The sequence below is a fragment of the Gorilla gorilla genome, chromosome 13 (genome assembly GCF_029281585.2).
Source record: "Gorilla gorilla gorilla isolate KB3781 chromosome 13, NHGRI_mGorGor1-v2.1_pri, whole genome shotgun sequence".
Lineage (NCBI taxonomy): Eukaryota > Metazoa > Chordata > Mammalia > Primates > Hominidae > Gorilla > Gorilla gorilla.
Genome location: NC_073237.2, coordinates 107,638,491 through 107,658,518, shown reverse-complemented (window position 1 = coordinate 107,658,518; position 20,028 = coordinate 107,638,491). Strand labels below are relative to the sequence as shown.

Below are 20,028 nucleotides of genomic sequence, written 5' to 3'. Positions count from 1 at the left end.
CTTAATTTTTTTATGTTAGTTTCCCAACCACAGGCCAGATGTACTGGGGCGTGGCAGCCAAGGTGTCAATTCATGTTAGAGCAAGGATTTAAGTCTAGGGAGTTGGACTTCCAAATAGAGCTCTTAACTGCTGTATCTTACTCTGTAAGTGCTGAAAATTGTTTTTGTTTAAGAAACCAAAAACAAAGCATAACTAATTCAACAGTTTTCCTTCTTAGGTTAAAACCATTCAGGTCAAATGAAAATCCTCTGACAACTTAAGGAATTATTTATTAATTCTTTCTTTTCGGCCCTTTATGTGTTGTTTGGAAAATGAGACACGCTCAGAGGCAATTGAAGAATTAAAAGGCCTTTATATGGTATCTGGATAAGACTATTGCTGAGATCAGTCTCTAGGTGGTCTGAAATTGGTTGGGGTTTATATTTTTACACTTTAATGTCACTTATGAGTTATTAGTTGTACAGAATTGTAGCTGAATACATAGAGATGTAAGAGTTTGGGTGGAGTGTGTAGACCACTGGATAGTCACTGAATTTTAAAATATGTATTATAGTTGTTTATGGTTTAACTCTATGAGGTAAAGCATACACATAGATATTTACATAATAATTTACTTAAAGTATCCTATCTTGTTTTTTAATGTGAGTCAAATTCAAAGATGTAAGCCAGATGAGTCCCCGGACCTCATGCAATTTCTGAAAAGAAGTGATTTCTTATAATGTGTTATGTTGACTCTGCTTAGATAGCCAAGAATGTATTTAAGACATTTTCTGAGAACTCTAGCTGCCAAATAAAATTGCTGTTCTTATTCTTCAAATGATCATTTCCAATTGGTGACATTTATTTTTTATTCTTATTCGTCTTTTTCTGAAAGACGTGAAGAAGTTCATGGAGAAGCACAACGCGTATTAAGGTGTCTTCCAGGTAGAAACAGAAAAGAAAGTACTTCTGAGCAGATGCCTTCCTTCCCAGAAATGGTTTATTACATCCAAGAAAAGGTATGGCATGCAACTTAAGGTAATTAGTCTAAATCATAATGGATGATGAAAATAAAAACATCTTTAAAGTGAAAAATGTAATCACTAGATGTTGACTCATAAAATTTCTTTTTCTTTTCTTTTCTTTTTTTTTTGAGATGGAGCTTCGCTCTTGTTGCCCAGGCTGGAGTGCAATGGCATGATCTTGGCTCACTGCAAACTCCACTACCTGGGTTCAAGTGATTCTCCTGCCCCAGCTCCTGAATAGCTGGGATTATAGGCGCCTGCCACCAAGCCCGGTTAATTTTTTGTATTTTTAGTAGAAACAGTGTTTCACCATGTTGGCCAGGCTGGTCTTGAACTCCTGACCTCAGGTGATCCACCTGCCTTGGCCTCCCAAAGTGCTAGGTTTACAGGCGTGAACCACCATGCCCAGCTGACTCATAAAGTTTCTAGCATTAATACTTAAAATAAGAAGAAGATACAAAGTGAGGAAAAAAAATTATAATCCTCAACTGTAATTGATCTGTTTTTCCTAAACTTGAATTACTTATAATTCCTTTCATGCTTGGCAACATTTTGGCTGTGTTAAATATTTTTTCCCTTAATATGACATGCTTAAAAATAATCTCCTTTTTTTAAAATTTTTTTATTATTTTTTGAGACAGGGTCTTGCTGTGGTCACCCAGGCTAGAGTGCAGTGGTGTGGTCTCAGTTCACTGAAACCTCCACCTCCCAGACTCAAGTGATCCACCCTCCTCAGCCTCCCGATAGCTGGGACTACAGGCGTGCACCACCGTGCCTGGCTAATTTTTTTATTTTTTGTAGAGACAGGGTTTTGCTATATTGCCCACGCTGGTTCTCCTTTTTATTTTTAAGGGCACTCTTTAGGGTAGTATAAGTTTAAGGATGCTTCAGGGAACAGTTCATGTTCTTCCCACCATGTTCATAAGAGAGCATCCCATCTGCTTTTGTAAATTTTTGCTTTTGCACAGTGTTTTCTGCTAGTAGATCCAGGATATTGGCAGTAATGACCATCCACCCCCTCCAGGCCTTGACTCTGTCCCACTTTGCTGGAGGACACCTTCCTACCTTTTACCTCCACTGGTGATCCTAGCTCTTTGCTAGGTAGGCACCTTAAGGGAGTTGAAGGTCGGTATGCAGCGGCCATGATTCTGTTTTCCACATAGCAGCACAGTCTATTTGTGGTCAGAAGATTCTCTGCTTGTATTTTTCTCCTACTTTCATTATTAATGGAAATAACTGGCATGCAGTGACCTGAGATGACCATATTAGTAGGTGTCTGGAATAGGTTTATTATTTTTAAACAAACCAGAACAAACATGGAAAAAGGGCAATACACTTGTCATTTAGTGTGTGAGGGACATGCACGATCAGCATGGTTAATAGGAAAGTGGAAAATCTTTGATCAGAAAAAGAAGCAAACTTAGGACATGTAGCTAGAAACACAGTTGTTTTTGAGTTGAGGAAGGGCAGGTATGCTTCATTTTTCAGTAATTGTGTCTGTTTTGGACTTTTTAAACTTAGGCTTCTCATCGAATGAAAACTCCAGTCAAGTACATGACCGGGACCACTGTCCTTCCATTTAACCCAGCAGCCTTTGGAGAGGTAGAACTTTCATATATTTCTATTTACTTTTTGTAAGTGTTCTAAAAAGATCACACCACACCCAAAGAGGGGTCTGTCATTTTGTTGTGTTTTAGGTAAACCCATATTGTGGTGTCATTGTTCTTCATCGGGTTGTTTATTTAAAAAAACAGTATTGGGAAATTGGTATTATTTTAATTCATAGTGAAGTATGTAAATATATTTATCTCAGTGAGATTCTTTTTGTGAAAAATCTGGATGTTCTGTAGTGATTACTATTGGGATTTTGCAGCAAGTTAGATTTGGGTTTTAAAGCCAACCTGTTGTTGAGGTTGTTAGGGTTATTTAGTTTTGAAGGTTGGAGAGGATTAATTGATCACACTTATTAAGGGAAATTCTGTTTTTTAGATTATTGACTTGCTCTAGGTAAATTACAAGAGGTGATCTTGTTCGGATTAAGAATATTCACAGTGAATTTGCTGCCTATCCTATTTTAACGATCAATGAAAAAGCTTCCAGAGGATGGACTCCTTGGCAGCCTGTTTATGTAAGGGTTGTTTTTTTTGTTTGTTTGGTTTTTTTTTTGAGAAGGAGTCTCACTCTGTTGTCCATGCTGGAGTACAGCGAATGGCGTGATCGCGGTTCATTGCAACCTCGCCTCCTGGGCTCAAGTGAACCTCCGTCCCAGTCTCCTGAGTAGCCATGACTACAGGCGTGCACCACCACTCCTGGCTAATTTTGTTATCTTTTTGGTAGAGATGGGTTTCACCATGTTTCCCAGGCTGGTCTTGAACTCCTGGGCTAAAGCAGTCCTCCTGCCTTAGCCTCCCAAAGTGTTGGGATTACAGGCGTGAGCCACTGCGTCTGGTCTATATCAGAGGTTTTTATGGTGTTATATCTATTTTTCTGTAGATGAATTGAACCCATTTTCTCAGATTCTTGTGTCAGTGGAGTAAACACAACTGGAATTCTGCAGGAGTAATAGGCCATTTGCTTCAGATTTCTTTCCTCTCTCTCTGTCTTTCTCTCTCTCTCTCTCACACACACACACACGCACACACGGCTTTTAAAAAATAATGATTTTTATTATAATTTTTAACTTTTATTTTAGGTTTGAGGGTACGTGTGAAGGTTTGTTATATAGGTAAATATGTGTCTTGGGGGTTTGTTGTATATACTATTTCGTTACCCAGATATTAAGCCCAATACCCCATAGTTATCTTTTCTGCTCCTCTCCCTCCTCCCACCCTCTCTCCTCAAGTAGACCCCAGTGTCTGTTGTTTGCTTCTTTGCGTTCAGAAGTTCTTATCATCTAACTCCCACTTATAAGTGAGAACATGTGGTATTTGATTTTCTGTTCCTGCGTTAGTTTGCTAAGGATAACAGCCTCCAGCTCCAATTTCTGACTTTAAAAGTTCAGTTTGTATTTTAACAATCTTAAAAAATTCTTTGGATTTGCAAACCTTATTATACAAATTTTGCTCCATTATGGCATATTTTCTGCCTTCCATGAGGATTGGAATAGCTTTATAAAGAAGTGTGGGTGAATCAAAACTAGAAATTGTTACTTTGAAGAGTACCTTCCCACACTGACTTTTCGAGAAGCTTATGCAGTCTTCCTCTCTGTTCTGGTTGTAGATCGTTCTGTACTTGCGCATGTGCCTTGCGCACAGTGCGGGGGTGGTGCCCACCTCTCAGAGTTTGGCTGATATGCAGGATCATGCCCCAGCCATTGGGCGCTACATACGGACTTTAATGTCAAGCGGGCAGACGGCACCCTCATCATCTAACAAGAGTGGGGAGACTAACCCTGTCCAGATCTACGTTGGCCTGCTTCAGCAGCTGTTAGCAGGTGTTGGAGGTAGGAATATGTGACGCGAAGGAAAGATATTAAAGCACTTAAGCAAAAATCTACTTTTAAACTTTGCTAAGTATTTATAGCAAAATTATTCTTTTTCTTCTGTAACTGAACATTAGCCTTTGTTTCTTTTTAAACTTATCTGATTCATTCTGGATACACTACTTCTTTTTTCGGAAAGAAATGCTAACAATAGATAAATACATTTTTACTTCGGAAGTGGATGTGAAGAACAGGATATCCTTTTTATAGATAGCTCATCTGTAAATTTGCTGTAGTGAATCACATACTATATTTAGGTTGTGTAGGTTTTTTTTTTTTTTTATAATAGAACCGAAAGAATGTGTGCTAAAGCAGTGGCCCTATACTTTAAAGGAATTTAGTGATCCCTGTATGTTCATTACTTTTCTTGAAATTTAAGGTGATTCTGAATTCTTTTTTAGGTTTGCCGGTTATGTACTGTCTATTGGAAGCTGTGTCAGTGTATCCAGAAAAGCTGGCTACCAAATTTGTAGACAAAACAGAATGGATAAAGGTATGTTCTGCATGTACCTTTTTTAAAAAAAATTCTATTTCAGACCTTAACTTCATGATTTATTTTTCCTGCCAGCATCCTTATGACCTTTTCTGCCTTTAGGTCGTTTTGAAAACTCTCTTATCATCAGACACTTACTGGGAAGCATGTAGGTCACTATGTCTCATTGACACATCTGGAGGAGATTGGGAGATGAATTGAGAAGCATAGGAGTAAAAAAAAGTTCCTTTTCTGTTTCAAAAGTTTTTTTTTTTTTTGAAAAAATAAGCAATAGATTTGTGTAGTTTAAATAAAAACTATGTAAAATGTCTCCTTTCTGTAACCATCTCCAACCTACCCAAGCCTTCTAATTTTTGTCCTTTCCTCTCCCCTCTGACAAACATATGTAAGTCACCACTTATATATGGCATGCTTTCTAGAGTTTACTTATGTACATACACATAAAAACATGCATTTAAAATTTTTGTCCCATCTTTTTATCAAAAGCAGCATACTATTCATACTGTTTTATACATTCTTTCACTTAATAGTAGAGAGCTATTCCACTACAACTATGGAGAGAGCATCTTCTTTAACAGCCTCAGTTTTTATTGTATGAATGTACTATCATGTATTCTAGATCTTTATAGATGGTCATTTAGAGTACTTCCATTCTGCTGCAATGAATAATCTATCATCTTGCATATTGAGGAAGTATATGTTTTAGATGGATTCCCTAGAAGTGGAATAGCTGTATCAGAGGACATGTGTTTTTGTAATTTTCATAGGTAATGCCACACACTCCGTGTGTGGTACCAATGTACACTTCTAACAGTCATGTATGAGGGTGTCCCTGTCTCATGGCCACACCAAAAGGGATGCCAGGTTTGGAAAATAAAAATACAAGATACTCAGTTAAATTTGAATTTCAGATAAATAATGAATAATTTTTTTTTTTTGTATAAGTATTGGCCCATACAGTTTTCTGTATCTCCATGTGCTACATATTGTGGTTCTTTTTTTGGAAAATACAGCTTGAATGATGGTAAAAATGTAAAAATTATGTCTTTAAGTGTGAAAACATGAATGAAATTTGCCAAGAGGTGTGAGTTTTGCACATTTCTGGATAGTCTGGTCTTATGAAATTTCTTCTAGTTTAAAAAGGTTTTTTTATTTCTTATGAATATTGACTGATTTTAAAATGATTTTATTGAGCTTTGATGTTTTAGATGAGAGGTTGTCATGCTATAGTCAAAGGTCCAAATAGGGCCTGCCTCCTGTTTTTGTATGGTTTGCAAGCTAAGAATGGTTTTTACATTTTTAAATGTGGAAAAAAAAATCAAGAAACGAATAACGTTTCATGAGACAAACATTGTCGTGTCCATGTTTTACTGGAACCCAGCCACACTCATTCATTGTGTATTGTCTGTTGCTGCCTTTGTACTGCAGTGGCAGAATGGAGTAGTTGCAGCAGAGACCAAATGGCCCATAAAGCCTTTTTGTTTTTTTACAGAAGTTTGCTGACCCTTGCTTTAGATCATCTGTGAATAAGTTTCACCTGTTTTGTACTTGTGTATCTTTGACGAAAATGGACCTAAGATTTTGTTATCTAATTCATTCAGCTTTCATTTTGTTTTCAAATAATGGCTTGTTTTTTTCTCAATATCCATCAACAGATTGAACATTCTTTTAATTTTAAAAGATGTTGTCATCAGGCACGTGGTTCTGTGTCATGTATATATTTGTTTTTTTTTTTATACTGCTCAGAGTCTGATGAATAGCAGTAAAGAAGAAATGCGCGAACTGGCAGCGTTGTTTTATTCTGTAGTGGTATCAACAGTGTCGGGGAATGAGTTGAAATCAATGATAGAACAGCTTATAAAGACTACAAAAGACAATCACGTATGTTATTTTGTTTTCATTCTTTTTTGTGGGAGATAGGGTTTTATAAAAGGATCTAACTTATTTTTGACTTTTATGTTCTCATTTGTAAAATGAACTTACAAATTCCTTGCTTTTATGACCATAAAGAGTAAATGAGATAGGTAATACATTGGTTCAGTCAGCTCACTTTACAGATACGGGTGCTGTGTCTGATAAGCACTGTTTTAGGTGCTAGGAGTACAGTGATTCATAAATACATGAGAATCCCTGGTACAACAATCCTGTTGTATGGCTCAGAGCCTGCAGCCATACCACCGTGAACACACCTAATCTCATCTGATCTTGGAAACTAAGCAGGGTCGGGCCTGATGAGTACTGAAAGCGAGAAATGTTAGCTCCTTTTTTCTTCCTCATCTGCTGCCAGTGAAAAAACAAGTTTTACTTCACATAGTTTGTTGGTTACCCTGTGTTTGGAGGTTTTGGCAATTAGAAATAGGATCTGTTTATTGTCTTTTGTTGGCAATAGGAAGACATTATGTGTGAAAGTTATGATATTCTAGTTACATAAGTGCTGTAAGCTAGAAAGTGGCGTGGGAGCATGTAGGAGCAAGTAGGAAAGTCATCTCACCCGGAATTGGAGTGGGCATGGAATTACAGAATGTAAATCTTAAAGTGAATCAAGATTCAGCTTCTCAAAATTCCGTTAGAAACTCAAGGTTTCTCTCGTTTCCTAAGCTCGATGCATTAGCATCCAGTGAAACCTCGAGTGTTCACTTTATTCTTTAGCCTTATGTTTTGTTGGAGAGATGATCCTAATCGACACACAGTTACTGCCATGTATTCTTGCGTATATGAGAGAGAGCCAGAGATATGCTATTGTTTTTGCTAAATTCAGAGCCCGGAGATACAGCATGGATCCTTGCTTGCATTGGGATTCACGGTGGGAAGGTATTTGGCTAAAAAGAAAATGAGAATGTCAGAGCAACAAGACCTGGAGAGAAATGCTGACACCCTCCCTGATCAAGAGGAACTCATTCAGAGTGCTACAGAAACAATAGGTAATTAATGTCTTTATGCCGATTTGGGTGTTGCAGTTTTTGAATTATGTTAAATTTTAATATGGCGTTTCAGTTTCTTTTTATGGCATTGTATTTTAAAAGACACAAGCTTTTTCATAAAAAACTTACTTGATAAATTCTGTATTTTTAATAACAACGAAGGCTGGGTGTGGTGGCTCATGCCTATAATCTCAGTACTTTGGGAGGCCAAGGTGGGAGGATCACTTGAGTCCAAGAGTTTGAGACCAGTCTAGTCAGCATAGTGAGACCTAGCCTCTACAAAAAAATAAACAAAATTAGCTTGGTATGGTGGCGTGTACCTGTAGCCTCAACTACTGAGGAAGCTAAGGTGGGAGAATCACTGGAGCCTGGGAGGTCGAGGCTGCAGTGAGCTGTGATCATGCCACTGCACTCCCGACTGGGTGACAGAGCTCGACCTTGTCTCAAAAAACCAAAACAAACAAAGCAAAAAACAAAGCAATGAAAGCACTCTTATTTTTTTTTCTGTACATTGTTTTCCTACATGTTTTTATAAACAGAGATGATCCTATTATGGGAACAAATTTATACATTAAAAAAATTCTACTCTATCCCCTGTTGCCGTGTTGTCTTTCCACTGAATAAATGTTGACAAATTGTCAACTAGAATATATCGTACACTTTGATTTTATTTTGCCGTCTTAAAAAGAACCTTGAGTACATCACTGGTTGCTTTGGGTCGTAAGGATAATGGTATATAATTCTCTTTTTGGCTAAATGTGCTTACAGGCTCATTTTTGGACAGTACATCACCCCTCCTGGCAATTGCTGCCTGCACAGCCCTGGGTGAAATTGGCAGAAATGGTCCACTTCCAATCCCCAGTGAGGGATCTGGCTTTACCAAATTGCATCTTGTAGAAAGCTTACTAAGTAGAATACCTTCCAGTAAAGAAACAAATAAGGTAAGTTTTTTTCTTATTTCTTCCCTTTCTGGAATTCGGTCTTTCTATGCATAAATGAGCAAAAACAAATTATAATGAGAGTAGATGGCATTACAGCTGGAGGAAGGATTTAATGTAAAAATGGGTGATAAAGAAGCAAGTCTTAAGTGTTTACTTTTGAGCTAGAGGTTATCTGTGTACAATCTTAGTGTGCACATCTTTTGGCCCAGTCATTCCAATTTAGGTCTTTATACCTGTTAAGATTTGAGTGAAGTATTAAATTCATCAGGAAATATCTTTTGTCATGCAAAAGGTGTATAATAAAATGTTAAGTAATTTTGTGATTTTTTTTATTTTAGGCCAAATATAAATCCTAACCTCCTAAAGCCAGTTTTGTGATCAAAACACCTCAATTTTGAGGTGTAAGATGATTTAATGAGCAGAAATATCAGTTTACTACTACAAGTTTAATTGATATAATCTTTTTTTTTTTTTTTTGAGATGGAGTTTTGCTCTTGCTGCTCAAGCTAAAGTGCAATGGCGTGATCTCGGCTCACTGCAACCTCCACCTCCCAGGTTGAGGCAGGTGATTCTCCTGCCTCAGCCTCCTGAGTAGCTGAGATTACAGGTGCACGCCACCATGCCCAGCTAATTTTTGTATTTTTAGTAGAGATGGGGTTTCACCATGTTGGCCAGGCTGGTCTCGAACTCCTGACCTCAGGCAATCCTGCCTGCCTCGGCCTCCGAAAGTGCTGGGATTACAGGCTTGAGCCACCGAGCCTGGCCTAATTCCTATAATCTTAATCTTGGTCTAGCTACTGTTTAAAACTTTGTGAGAAGATACACAGTATAGTTTTTATTAGCTATTAACTAATCATTGCCAAACATTGTTAAGCACTTCTAATGTGCCGGAGAGTATGTTAAGTGCTTTGCATGCATTGATTGAATCTTCTAAAAGGTCTAGTGAAATAGGCACAGTTGTCATCTCTATGTGAGATAACATGAGGAAACAGAGTCACAGGGAGGGGAAATAACTTGCTTAAGGTCGCACACCAGTATATGCTGAAATGGTTGAGATGTGATTTGGTCCTAGGTCCTCTGGGCCCAGAACCCACATTTTAAATCGTTATAGTTTGAAAGGTAATAAGCCTAGTTAAAGGCTTTCTTCCTTCTTCTTTTGCAGCTGTGGATCCTTAGGGGACTCAGATTTGTGTGTTTCTATCTTCAATGACTTATAGACATACGACTGTAAAATTTGATGCTTTTGTAAAAACTTTTGTGTTGATGTGTTAGATAGACTGCGCTTCCTGTCATCTCATTTTGGAAATACTGCACTGGGGTAAAGCTATTATATACTCTGTTTAAAAGAAAAAAAATTGGTGTTCTTCCAGATGAAAGAACGAGCAATCCAAACACTGGGATATTTTCCAGTTGGGGATGGAGATTTTCCTCACCAGAAACTCCTCTTGCAAGGTCTGATGGATTCTGTGGAGGTATTTATATTGCTACCTGATTGTTAGTTATTCAGAGAAAAGGCATTGGTCTTTTTTTTTTTTTTAGGTGCAGTTTTGCATGCTGTGAGATTTTTAATTAAGCGTTTACTTGTTTATTCACCAGATACTTGAGTACTAGTTTTGTGCTCATCACCGTGCTAGGTATAGCACTGACTAAATCACCTATGAGGGAAAGACCTTTTCTTAAAATTTTTGAGCAAAGTGCGGTGCAGTGTGGGTAGAAGGGGAAACATATCCACATAGCCCGTCAGCCAGATGTGTGGAGTGAGCCACTAAAAAACAGTAGTTCTTGAGTGTTTCAGTTGGTATTTCAGTTGTTTTCAAGTCTGATGATTTAGCTTCTGTCCTCTAGATGCCTAGTGTGTAGTGGAGAAGACCTACAAGTAGGCAAATGCCAAGATACTGTACTAAGTATCTCAGCATGGCCTGATCTGGCCCTGCTTTTCCTAGCCTTGATTCATGACATTCACTCACTTTCTGTATACCAGCCTCTTTGGCCGCCTTGCACTGAGCTTTTGAAAGCCTCCTACTTCCTTCTCGGCTTGTTGCTGTGCTCCTTGAAAAGCCTTCCCTGACCCATCATACTAGGGTAGATTCTTTAGTTACTTGTGCCATCATGTCTCTCATTCTTTTTCTTCACAGCATTTATCACAGTTTCTAATGGCCCACCAGACTGAATGCAGACTCTGATTTGCTTACCGTTGTAAAACAAGTGCCTAGCAGTGTGATTGGTAATAGTAGGACCTCAGTAAATATTGGCAGACTAAGTAACCGAATGAAGAGACATTTGCATGTAAGGCAGTAGAATCACAAAGGAAGGTGTAATTCTATCAGGAAGAGTTAGTGTATGTCTTTGGAGGAGAGGTTTCTGCTGGGCCTTAAATGATGGGAGGGAGAAGAGATAATTGAGGCTAAGGGCTGAGGCACCCGAGTAAGAGAGTTGATATTAGTCTGGATTCTGAATTCAGTATTTTTAACGTGAATTTTTTTAGACAATCTACGTCTCCTGGGATGTCATTAACATTGTAACCACTTGGAGAGAAACTTATGATAGTGGTTTTCTCATCTTTTTCCTTTTTTGAATCCCTGAGTGAGGTGGGTTTCTTCTAGGTTTTTTTTTTTTTTTTTTTTCCTGAGATGGAGTTTTGCTCTGTCTCCCAGGCTGGAGTAAAGTGACATGATCTTGGCTCACTGCAACCTCCACCTCCCGGGTTCAAGCGATTCTCCTTCGTCAGCCTCCCAAGTAGCTGGGATTACAAGTGCACGCCACCACGCCTGGCTAATATTTGTATTTTTAATAGAGACAGGGTTTCACCATGTTGACCAGGCTGGTCTTGAACTTCTGACCTCAGGTGATCCGCCCACCTCGGCCTCCCAAAGTGCTGGGATTACAGATGTGAACCACTGCACCCAGCCTGTTTTTTTTTTTTTTTTAATGAAGGCTCATCTGGATTCTTAACTTACTTTTAATGCCATTATTTTAAGAGTTTAGAAATACATGAAAAGCTAGAAATATGGAAATAAGGTAGAGAGATTAAATGATGAGAATAATGAAAAGCATGAAACGGAAGCAGAATATCTTCACAGTCGAATAGGACACAGTGCTGAAGGTTTTTTTGGTTTCTTTTAACTGTTTTTATTTTTTATTTATTTTATTTTTACAATAGGATCTCATTCTCTCACCAAGGCTGGAGTACATTACATCTCCCAGGCTCAAACCATCCTCCCACCTCACCTCCTAAGCAGCTGGGACCACAGGCATGCGCCACCATGCCTGGCTAATATTTTAATTTTTTATAGAGACAGGGTATCCCTGTGTGGCCTAGGGTGGTCTTGAACTCCTGGGCTCAAGTGATCCTCCCACCTGGATCTCCCAAAATGCTAGGATTACAGACATAAGCCACTGTGCCTCGCCCATTTTTAATTTTTTAAATTGATACAAGCATACAATGTGTAATGATCAAATTAGGGTAATTGGGATATCCATCATTTTAAGCATTTATCATTTCTTTGTGTTTGGAGCATGTCAGATTTTCCCTTCTTGCTATTTTGAAATATACAATAAATTCTTATTAACTATTGTTGCCCTGTTGTGCTGCCAAACACTAAAACTTAATTTTTGTAACTGTATTTTAGTTCCCATTAGCCAAGCTCTCTTTCCCCGTTCTCCAGTACCTTTCCTGGCCCCTGGTAACCACCATTTGTTCACTACTTCCATGAGATCAGTTTTCTCACATATAAGTGAGAACATAGGATATTTGCTCTGTGCCTGGCTTATTTTGCTAAATATAATGTCCTCCGGTTCCATCTATGTTGCCGTCAGCAACAGGATTTCATTATTTTTTATGGCTGAATAATATTCCATTGTGTATATATACCACTTTTAAAAAATCCATTCATCTGTTGCTGGACACTTAGCTTGATTTCTTGTTTTGGCTATTGTTAATAGTGCTGCAGTAAACATTGGAGCACAAATACCTCTTCAGAATACAGATTTTCTTTCTTCTGGATATATACTCAGGATACATACTGGGATTGCTGGGTTATATGATAGTTCTATTTTTAGTTTTTTGAGGAACCTTCATACTGTTTTCCCACCAACAGTGTATGAATGTTCCCCTTTCTTCACATTCTGACTATCATCTGTTGTTTTCTGTCTTCTTGATAATGGCTGTTCTAACTAGGGTGAGATGAGATCTCATTGTGGTTTTTCTCTGTATTTCTATCATGATCAGTGATGCCAGACTTTTTGTTGTATACCTATTGGCCATTTATATACCTTTTTTTGAGAAATAACTGTATTCAGATCTTTTGTCCCTTTTCAAATCAGATTGTTTATTTGCTATTGAGTTGAATTCCTTACTTATTGTGTATTTTAATCTCTTGTCAGATGGATAATTTGCAGATATTTTCGTCTATGCCATAGGTTGTCTCTTCACTCTGTTGGATGTTTCCTTTGCTGTGCAGAAGCTTTTTAGCTTGATATAATCCCATTTGTCAATTTTTGCTTTAGTTGTCTATGCTTTTATGATCTTCAGAAATCTGTGCCCAGACCAGTATCCTGAAGTGTTTCTCCAGTGTTTTTTTATAGTAGTCTTGTAATTCAGGTCTTAGATTTAAGTCCATTTTGGTTTGACATGGTGAGACAAAGGGGCCCAGTTTGATTTTTCTACATGTGGATATCTAGTTTTTCCAGCACAACTTATTGAAGAGACTGTTCCTTCCTCAATATATGTTCTTGATGCCTTTGTTGAAAATGAGTTGACTGTAAATCAGTAGATTTATCTTTGGGTTCTCTATTCTGTTCCATTGGTGTATGTGTCTGTTTTTATGCCAGTTTCATGCTGTTTTGCTTACCATAGCTTTGTAATATATTTTGAAGTCAGGTAATGCAATGCCTCTGGCTTTATTCTTTTTGCTTAGTATTTTTTGCTCATTATTCACGGTCTTTGGCGGTTTCATAGCAATTTTAGGATTGTTTTTCTAGTTCTGCTTTGATGAACGTCATTGATATTTTGATAGGGATTATATTGAATCTGTAGATCGTTTTTGGTAGTATGGAAATTTTAATAATACGATTTCAATCCATGAACATGGGCTATGTCTTCTCTTTTGTGTGTTCTTTTTAATTTTTTTCATCAATGTTTTATAGTTTTCAGTACAGAGATCTTTTGCTTCTTTGGTTATAATTTATCCCTAGGTTTTTTTTTTTTTTTTTTTGGTAGCTATTATAAGCAGGATTGCTTTCTTGATTTCTTTTTCAGATTGTTTGCCGTTGGCATATTAGTCTGTTCTTGCACTGCTATAAGTGGGTAACTTATAAAGAAAACAGGTTTAATTGACTCACAGTTCTGCAGGCTGTACAGTAAGCATGGCTGGGAAGGCCTCAGGAAACTTACAATCTTGGCAGAAGGCGAAGAGGAAGCAGGCATGTCTTACATGGCAGGAGCAGGAGAAAAAGAACAAAGCGGGAGGTGCTACACGCTCCCTGTCAGAACAGTAAGGGGGAAGTCCACCCCCAAGATCCAGTCACCCCCCCCACCAGGCCTCTCCTCCAACATTGGGGATTACGATTCAGTCATGAGATTTGGGCAGGGACACAAATCCAAAGCATATCACATATAATGCAACTGTTTGTATGTTGATTTTGTATCCTGTAACTTACTGACTTTGTTTATCAGTTCTAATAATTTTTTTGTTTATCTTTTAAAGAACCCAGTTTTTCATTTCATTAAACTTCTGTAGTTTTTTTAGTCTCAATTTCATTTACTTCTGTTCTGAATTTTATTATTTCTTTCCTTTATTAATTTTGGGTTTGCTTTGCTTTTTCTTTTCTAGTTCTTTAAAGTGCATCATTATGTTGTTTATTTGAAGTCTTTGTACTTTTCTGTACTTTGTACTTTTATTACTATAAAATTCCCACTTAGCACTGCTTTTGCTGTATCCCATAGATTTTGGTATGTTGTGTTTTTATTTTCTTTTTTATCAAGAAATTTTAAATTTTTCTTTCTTAATTTTTTCATAGATCCATTGGTTGTTCAGGAACGTGTTGTTTAATTTCCATGTATTTCTGTAGTTTCCAAAGTTCTACTTATTACTGATTTCTAGTTTTATTCCATTATGGTCAGAAAAGATACTTGATATGATTTTGATTTTTTTTGAATTGCTTGAGACTTGCTTTGTGGTCTAACATATGGTCTATCCTGGAAAATGTTCCATCTGCTGATGAGAAAACGTGTATTCTATAGCAGTTGGATGAAATGTTCTGTAAATGTCAGGTCCATTTTGTCTAGAGTGTAGTTCAGTTTTGATTTGGGTTGTTTGATTTTCTGTCTGAATGACCTGTCCATTATTGAAAGTGGGGTGTTGAAGTCAGTCTTCGGCTATTATTGTGTTGCAGTCTGTCTCTCCCTTTAATAAATCTATTATGCTTTATACGTTTGAGTGCTCCAGTAGTGTTTGCATATATATTTATAACCTTTATATGCTCTTGCTGAATTGAGCCCTTTATCATTATGTAATGACCTAGGTCTTTTTCTAGTTTTTGACTTGAAATCTATTTTATCTGATGCAAGTATAGTTACTTCTATTCTTTTTTGGTTTTCATTTGCATGGAAGTATCTTTTTCATACCTTTACCTTCAATCTATTTGTGTCTTTATAGGTGAAGTGAATTTCTCTTTTTTTTTTCTCTCAGAGATGGAGTCTCGCTCCATTGCCCAGGCTGGAGTGCAGCAATCTCAGCTCAGTGCAGCCTCCACCTCCTGGGTTCAAGAGATTCTCCTGCCTCAGCCTCCTAAGTAGCTGGGCCTACAGGCACAAGCCACCATGCCCAGCTAATTTTTTTTTTTTTTTCAGTGGAGATGGGGTTTCGCCATGTTGGCCAGGCTGGTCTTGAACCCCTGACCTCAAGTGATCTGCCCACTGTGGCCTCCCAAAGTGTTAGGATTACAGGTGTGAGCCACCGTGCCCAGCCAAAGTGAATTTCTTGTAGGCAGCATATAGTTGGTCTTGTTTTCTTATTCATTGAGCCATTCTGTATCTTTTAATCAGATAAGTTAGTCCATCAACAGTCAGTTTATTATTGTTAGGTAAAGACTTAACTACTGCCAGTTTGTTTTTTGTTTTCTGGTTGTTTTGGAAGTCCTCTCTTTTTTTCCTTTCTGTCTTCCTTTGTGGATAAATGATTTTTTCTCATAGTATGTTTTACTTTTTATTTTTAGTTTATCTGTTTAGACTTTTTTGAGTTGTGGTTTCCCTAAGGGGTTCAGAAAATATAACAAGTTTGATGACAACTTCACTTTGATCACAAGAAAAGAACAAAAACAAGCAAAGAAAAAACTTAAAAACTCTGTTTTAATTCCAGTACCCCCATTTTTTGGCTCTTTGTTTTCTCAACTTGTATCTTTTTATATTGCCGATCTTTCAACAAATTGTTGTGGTCATTATTTTTGAAAAGTTTATGTTTTAGTCTTCATACTAAAGATTCTATGGAGTATTAGATAAGGATACTGAAGATACTCTAATACAAAGATACTCTTAATACTCTACAGCATTAGAGTATCTTTAAATGCAGTATTAGAGTGTCTTTAGTATCTTTAGAATACTCTATAAAGTGTTAGAGTATTTTGAATTTGTCTGTGTATTTACATTTTTTGTTGCATGCTAGAATTCTTTTCTTTCAGATTGAAGAACTGTAGCATTTTTATAAGACATCTGGTGGTAGTGAATTCCCTCATCTTTTGTTTACCCAGGAAAGTCTTCATTTATCCTTTATATTTGAATGTTGTGGGAAGTCAGGGACCCCAAGTGTAGGGACCGGCTGAAGCTGTGGCAGAAGAACATAAATTGTGAAGATTTCATGAACACTTATCAGTTCCCAAAGTTAATACTTTTATAATTTCTTATGCCTGTCTTTACTGCAGTCTCTGAACATAAATTGTGAAGATTTCATGGACATTTATCACTTCCTCAATCAATCCTCTTATAATTTCTTATGCCTGTCTTTATCTCTTAATCCCGTCATCTTTGTAAGCTGAGGATGTATGTCAGGACCCTGTGATGATTGTGTTAACTGTATAAATTGTTTGTAAAACGTGTGTTTGAACAATATGAAATCAGTGCACCCTGAAAAAGAACAGAATAACAGCGATTTTCAGGGAACAAGGAAAGATAACCATAAGGTCTGACTGCCTGCAGGGTCGGGCAGAATAGAGCCATATTTTTCTTCTTGCAGAAAGCCTGTAGACAGATGTGTGAGCAGGAGAAGTATCATTTAATTCTTTTCCCAGCAAGGAATATTAATAATTGAGACCCTGGGGAAGGAATGCATTCCTGGCGGGAGGTCTATGAATGGCTACTCTGGGAGCATCTGTCTTATGTGGTTGAGATAAGGACTGAAATATGCCCTGGTCTCCTGCAGTGCCCTCAGGCTTGCTAGGATTGGGAAATTCCAGCCTGGTGAATTCTAGTCAGACTGATTGTCTGCTCTCAAACCCTGTTTCCTGCTAAAATGTTTATCAAGACAATTGTGTGCACAGCGGGACACAGACCCTCATCAGTAATTCTAATTTTGCCCTTACCTTGTGATCTTTTATTGCCCTTTGAAGCATGTGATCTTTGTGACTTACTCCCTGTTTGTACACCCCCCTCCCCTTTCAAAATCCCTAATAAAAACTTGCTGGTTTTGCGGCTCAAGGTCGCCATCACAGTCCTACCAATATGTGACGGCACCCCCGCAGGCCCAGCTGTAAAATTTCTCTCTTTGTACTCTTTCTATTTCTCAGACCAACTGACACTTAGGGAAAATAGAAAAGAACCTACATTGAAATATTGGGGGCTGGTTCCCCTGATATTTGAAGGATAGCTTTGCTGGGTACAGTATTCTCAGTTGCAAGGATTTTTTTCTTTCTTTCTTTCTTACTTTTAGCACTTTGAATATGTTATTTCACTCCCTCCTGGCCTGTAAGGTTTCTGTCGCCAGACGTATCAGAGCTCCTTTATATCTTACTTGCTTCTTTTCTCTTGCTACTTTGAGGATCCTCTCTTCATCCATGACCTTTGCGAGTTTATTATATGCCTTGGGGTAATCTTAATTGGATTGAATTTTCTTGGTGTTCTTTGACCTTCTTTTACCTGGGTGTTCATCTTTTTCTAGGTTCTGAAAGTTTTCTTTTGATTATTTCTTTGAGTAAACTTTCTAACCTGTTTCTTTCTCTGTTTCCTCTTTAAGGCAAATAACTCTTAGCCTCTTTGAAGCTGTTTTCCAGATCTTGTAAGTGTATCTCATTCTTCTGCATTTTTTTCCTCTGACTGTGTGTTTTCAAGTAGCCTGTCTCAGAGCTCACTAATTCTTTCTTCTACTTGATCAGTTCTGCTGTTGAGACACACTGAAGCATTTTTCAGTCATCCATTATATTTTTCAGCTCTAAGATTTGATTTTTTCCCCCATTTTAATCTCTTTACTAAATTTCTCTTATAAGTTTCTGAATTCCTTCTCCATGTTTTCTTGAAGTTGTTGAGCATTCTTAAACAGCTATCTTGAATTCCCTGTCTGAGAGGTCACATATCTACACCACTCCAGGATTGGTCACTGGTGCCTGCTTAGTCTGTTTAGGGTGAATGTTTTTTCGAACATGTTTTCTCAAATGTCCTCGATGCTTGTGAACATTCGTCAGTGTTTGGGCATTGAAGAGTTAAATATTTATTCCAGTCTTCACAGTCTGGCCTTGTTTGTACCTGTCCTTCAGAGGGCCTTCCAAGAATTCAAATATGACTGAGTGTTGAGTTCCCTAAGCTTGTGGTCACTGCAGTTGTTTCAGCACTAGAGGGCACCCTAAGCCCAGGTGTGCTGCAACTCTTAGCTGCCTAGATACCCAGCATTGATGGACTTGGGGAAGATAGGGGAACATTCTCTGGGTTCCCAGGCAAAGTTTCTTGCTCTCTTCCCTCTCTCTCCCCCAGGTAGAGGGAGTGTCTCTCCACAATGAGCTGCCTGAAGTTAGGGGAGGGTAATGTGGGCACTCCTGTGGCCACAGCAGCTAGCACCATGCTGGGTTACACCCAAAGCCCATGGCCTCCCAGACCAGCACAGTACCAGGGCTCACCCAAGGCCTGTGGCCACCTGACTGCCGCTGATGCTTTTTCAAAGATGAGGCTGCTTTAGTCAGCAGGTGTTGGAGCCAACCAGGACTTGGGACTTAGGTTGTTCATGCCACATGAGCAGATTCCCTTCTTGCCTGGGGTGGGTCTAGAAGTGCTTTTCCACAGCAGCATCCTGGAAGTGGGGCTTTCGGACTCTGCCTGGTCCTTTGTTTTATTGTGGGTGGGCTGGTGCCTGGTTGCGAGACAAAGTCTTCTGTATTTTTGCTTTTCGTCCCTCCAAGTGTGGCCTAGCCGCTGGTGAAATTTATTTGTGGGCCTGAGGCCATTTTAGTCAGCTGACTTGGGTTCCTCTCAGTGAAGAAGCTGATTCCCCTCTGGCCCAGATTTGGTCTAAGTGCTCCCTCCTTGGGCACTGGCAGAATTCTGCCTGATGCTGTGACAGGGTGGCACTGAGTTGGAATGTGAAGTATCACACTCATTTTGCTCTCCTTCACCCAAGCACACAGGTTCTCTTTCCAAGCTGTGCTGCCTGGGACTCGGGGAGGGGTGGTGTAGGCAGTGTGTACTTCCCACCCTATTCAGTCAGTCTCCTCTTGTTATTATGCTGAAGCCAGGTACTGTGATGTCTCACCTGATACAGTTTTTGTGAAGGTGCTTTTTTGGTGGATAGTTCAGTTCGATGTTCCTGCATTAGATGGGGAGGGGATGAGATTCTGTTGGGCTTTTTTTTTTTCAATTTTAAGTTTTTGTAGGTACATGGTGGGTGTATATATTTATGGGGTACATGAGGTGTTTTGATACAGACATGCAATGCTTAATAATCACATCATGGAGAATAGGGTATCCATCCCCTCAAGCATTTCTTTTGAGTTGCAAACAATCCTATTATATTCTTTTAGCTATTTTAAAATGTACAATTAAATTATTATTGACTATAGCCACACTAGTTTGCTATCAAAGAGTAGTAGGTCTCATTCATTCTTTTTTTTTTTGAGACGGAGTCTCACTCTGTTGCCCAGGCTGGAGTGCAATGGTGCAATCTCAGCTCACTGCAACCTCCACCTCCTGAGTTCAAGCGATTCTCCTGCCTC

At 38.4% G+C, this 20,028-nt stretch overlaps 1 protein-coding gene across 4 annotated transcripts in view; it reads left to right on the top strand.

Moving 5' to 3' along the window:
- Window positions 1-20,028, top strand: part of ECPAS (Ecm29 proteasome adaptor and scaffold) — a 122,961-nt gene that overhangs the window by 65,830 nt on the left and 37,103 nt on the right. For all 4 annotated transcript variants that reach the window (XM_019033872.4, XM_063696991.1, XM_031014477.3 and 1 more), the window contains 8 exons: window positions 876-999; window positions 2,527-2,607; window positions 4,225-4,447; window positions 4,888-4,979; window positions 6,726-6,860; window positions 7,738-7,900; window positions 8,669-8,841; window positions 10,212-10,313. In XM_019033872.4, the coding sequence (XP_018889417.2) occupies window positions 876-999; window positions 2,527-2,607; window positions 4,225-4,447; window positions 4,888-4,979; window positions 6,726-6,860; window positions 7,738-7,900; window positions 8,669-8,841; window positions 10,212-10,313 (1,093 nt within the window). The remainder of the gene's footprint in view (window positions 1-875; window positions 1,000-2,526; window positions 2,608-4,224; window positions 4,448-4,887; window positions 4,980-6,725; window positions 6,861-7,737; window positions 7,901-8,668; window positions 8,842-10,211; window positions 10,314-20,028) is intronic.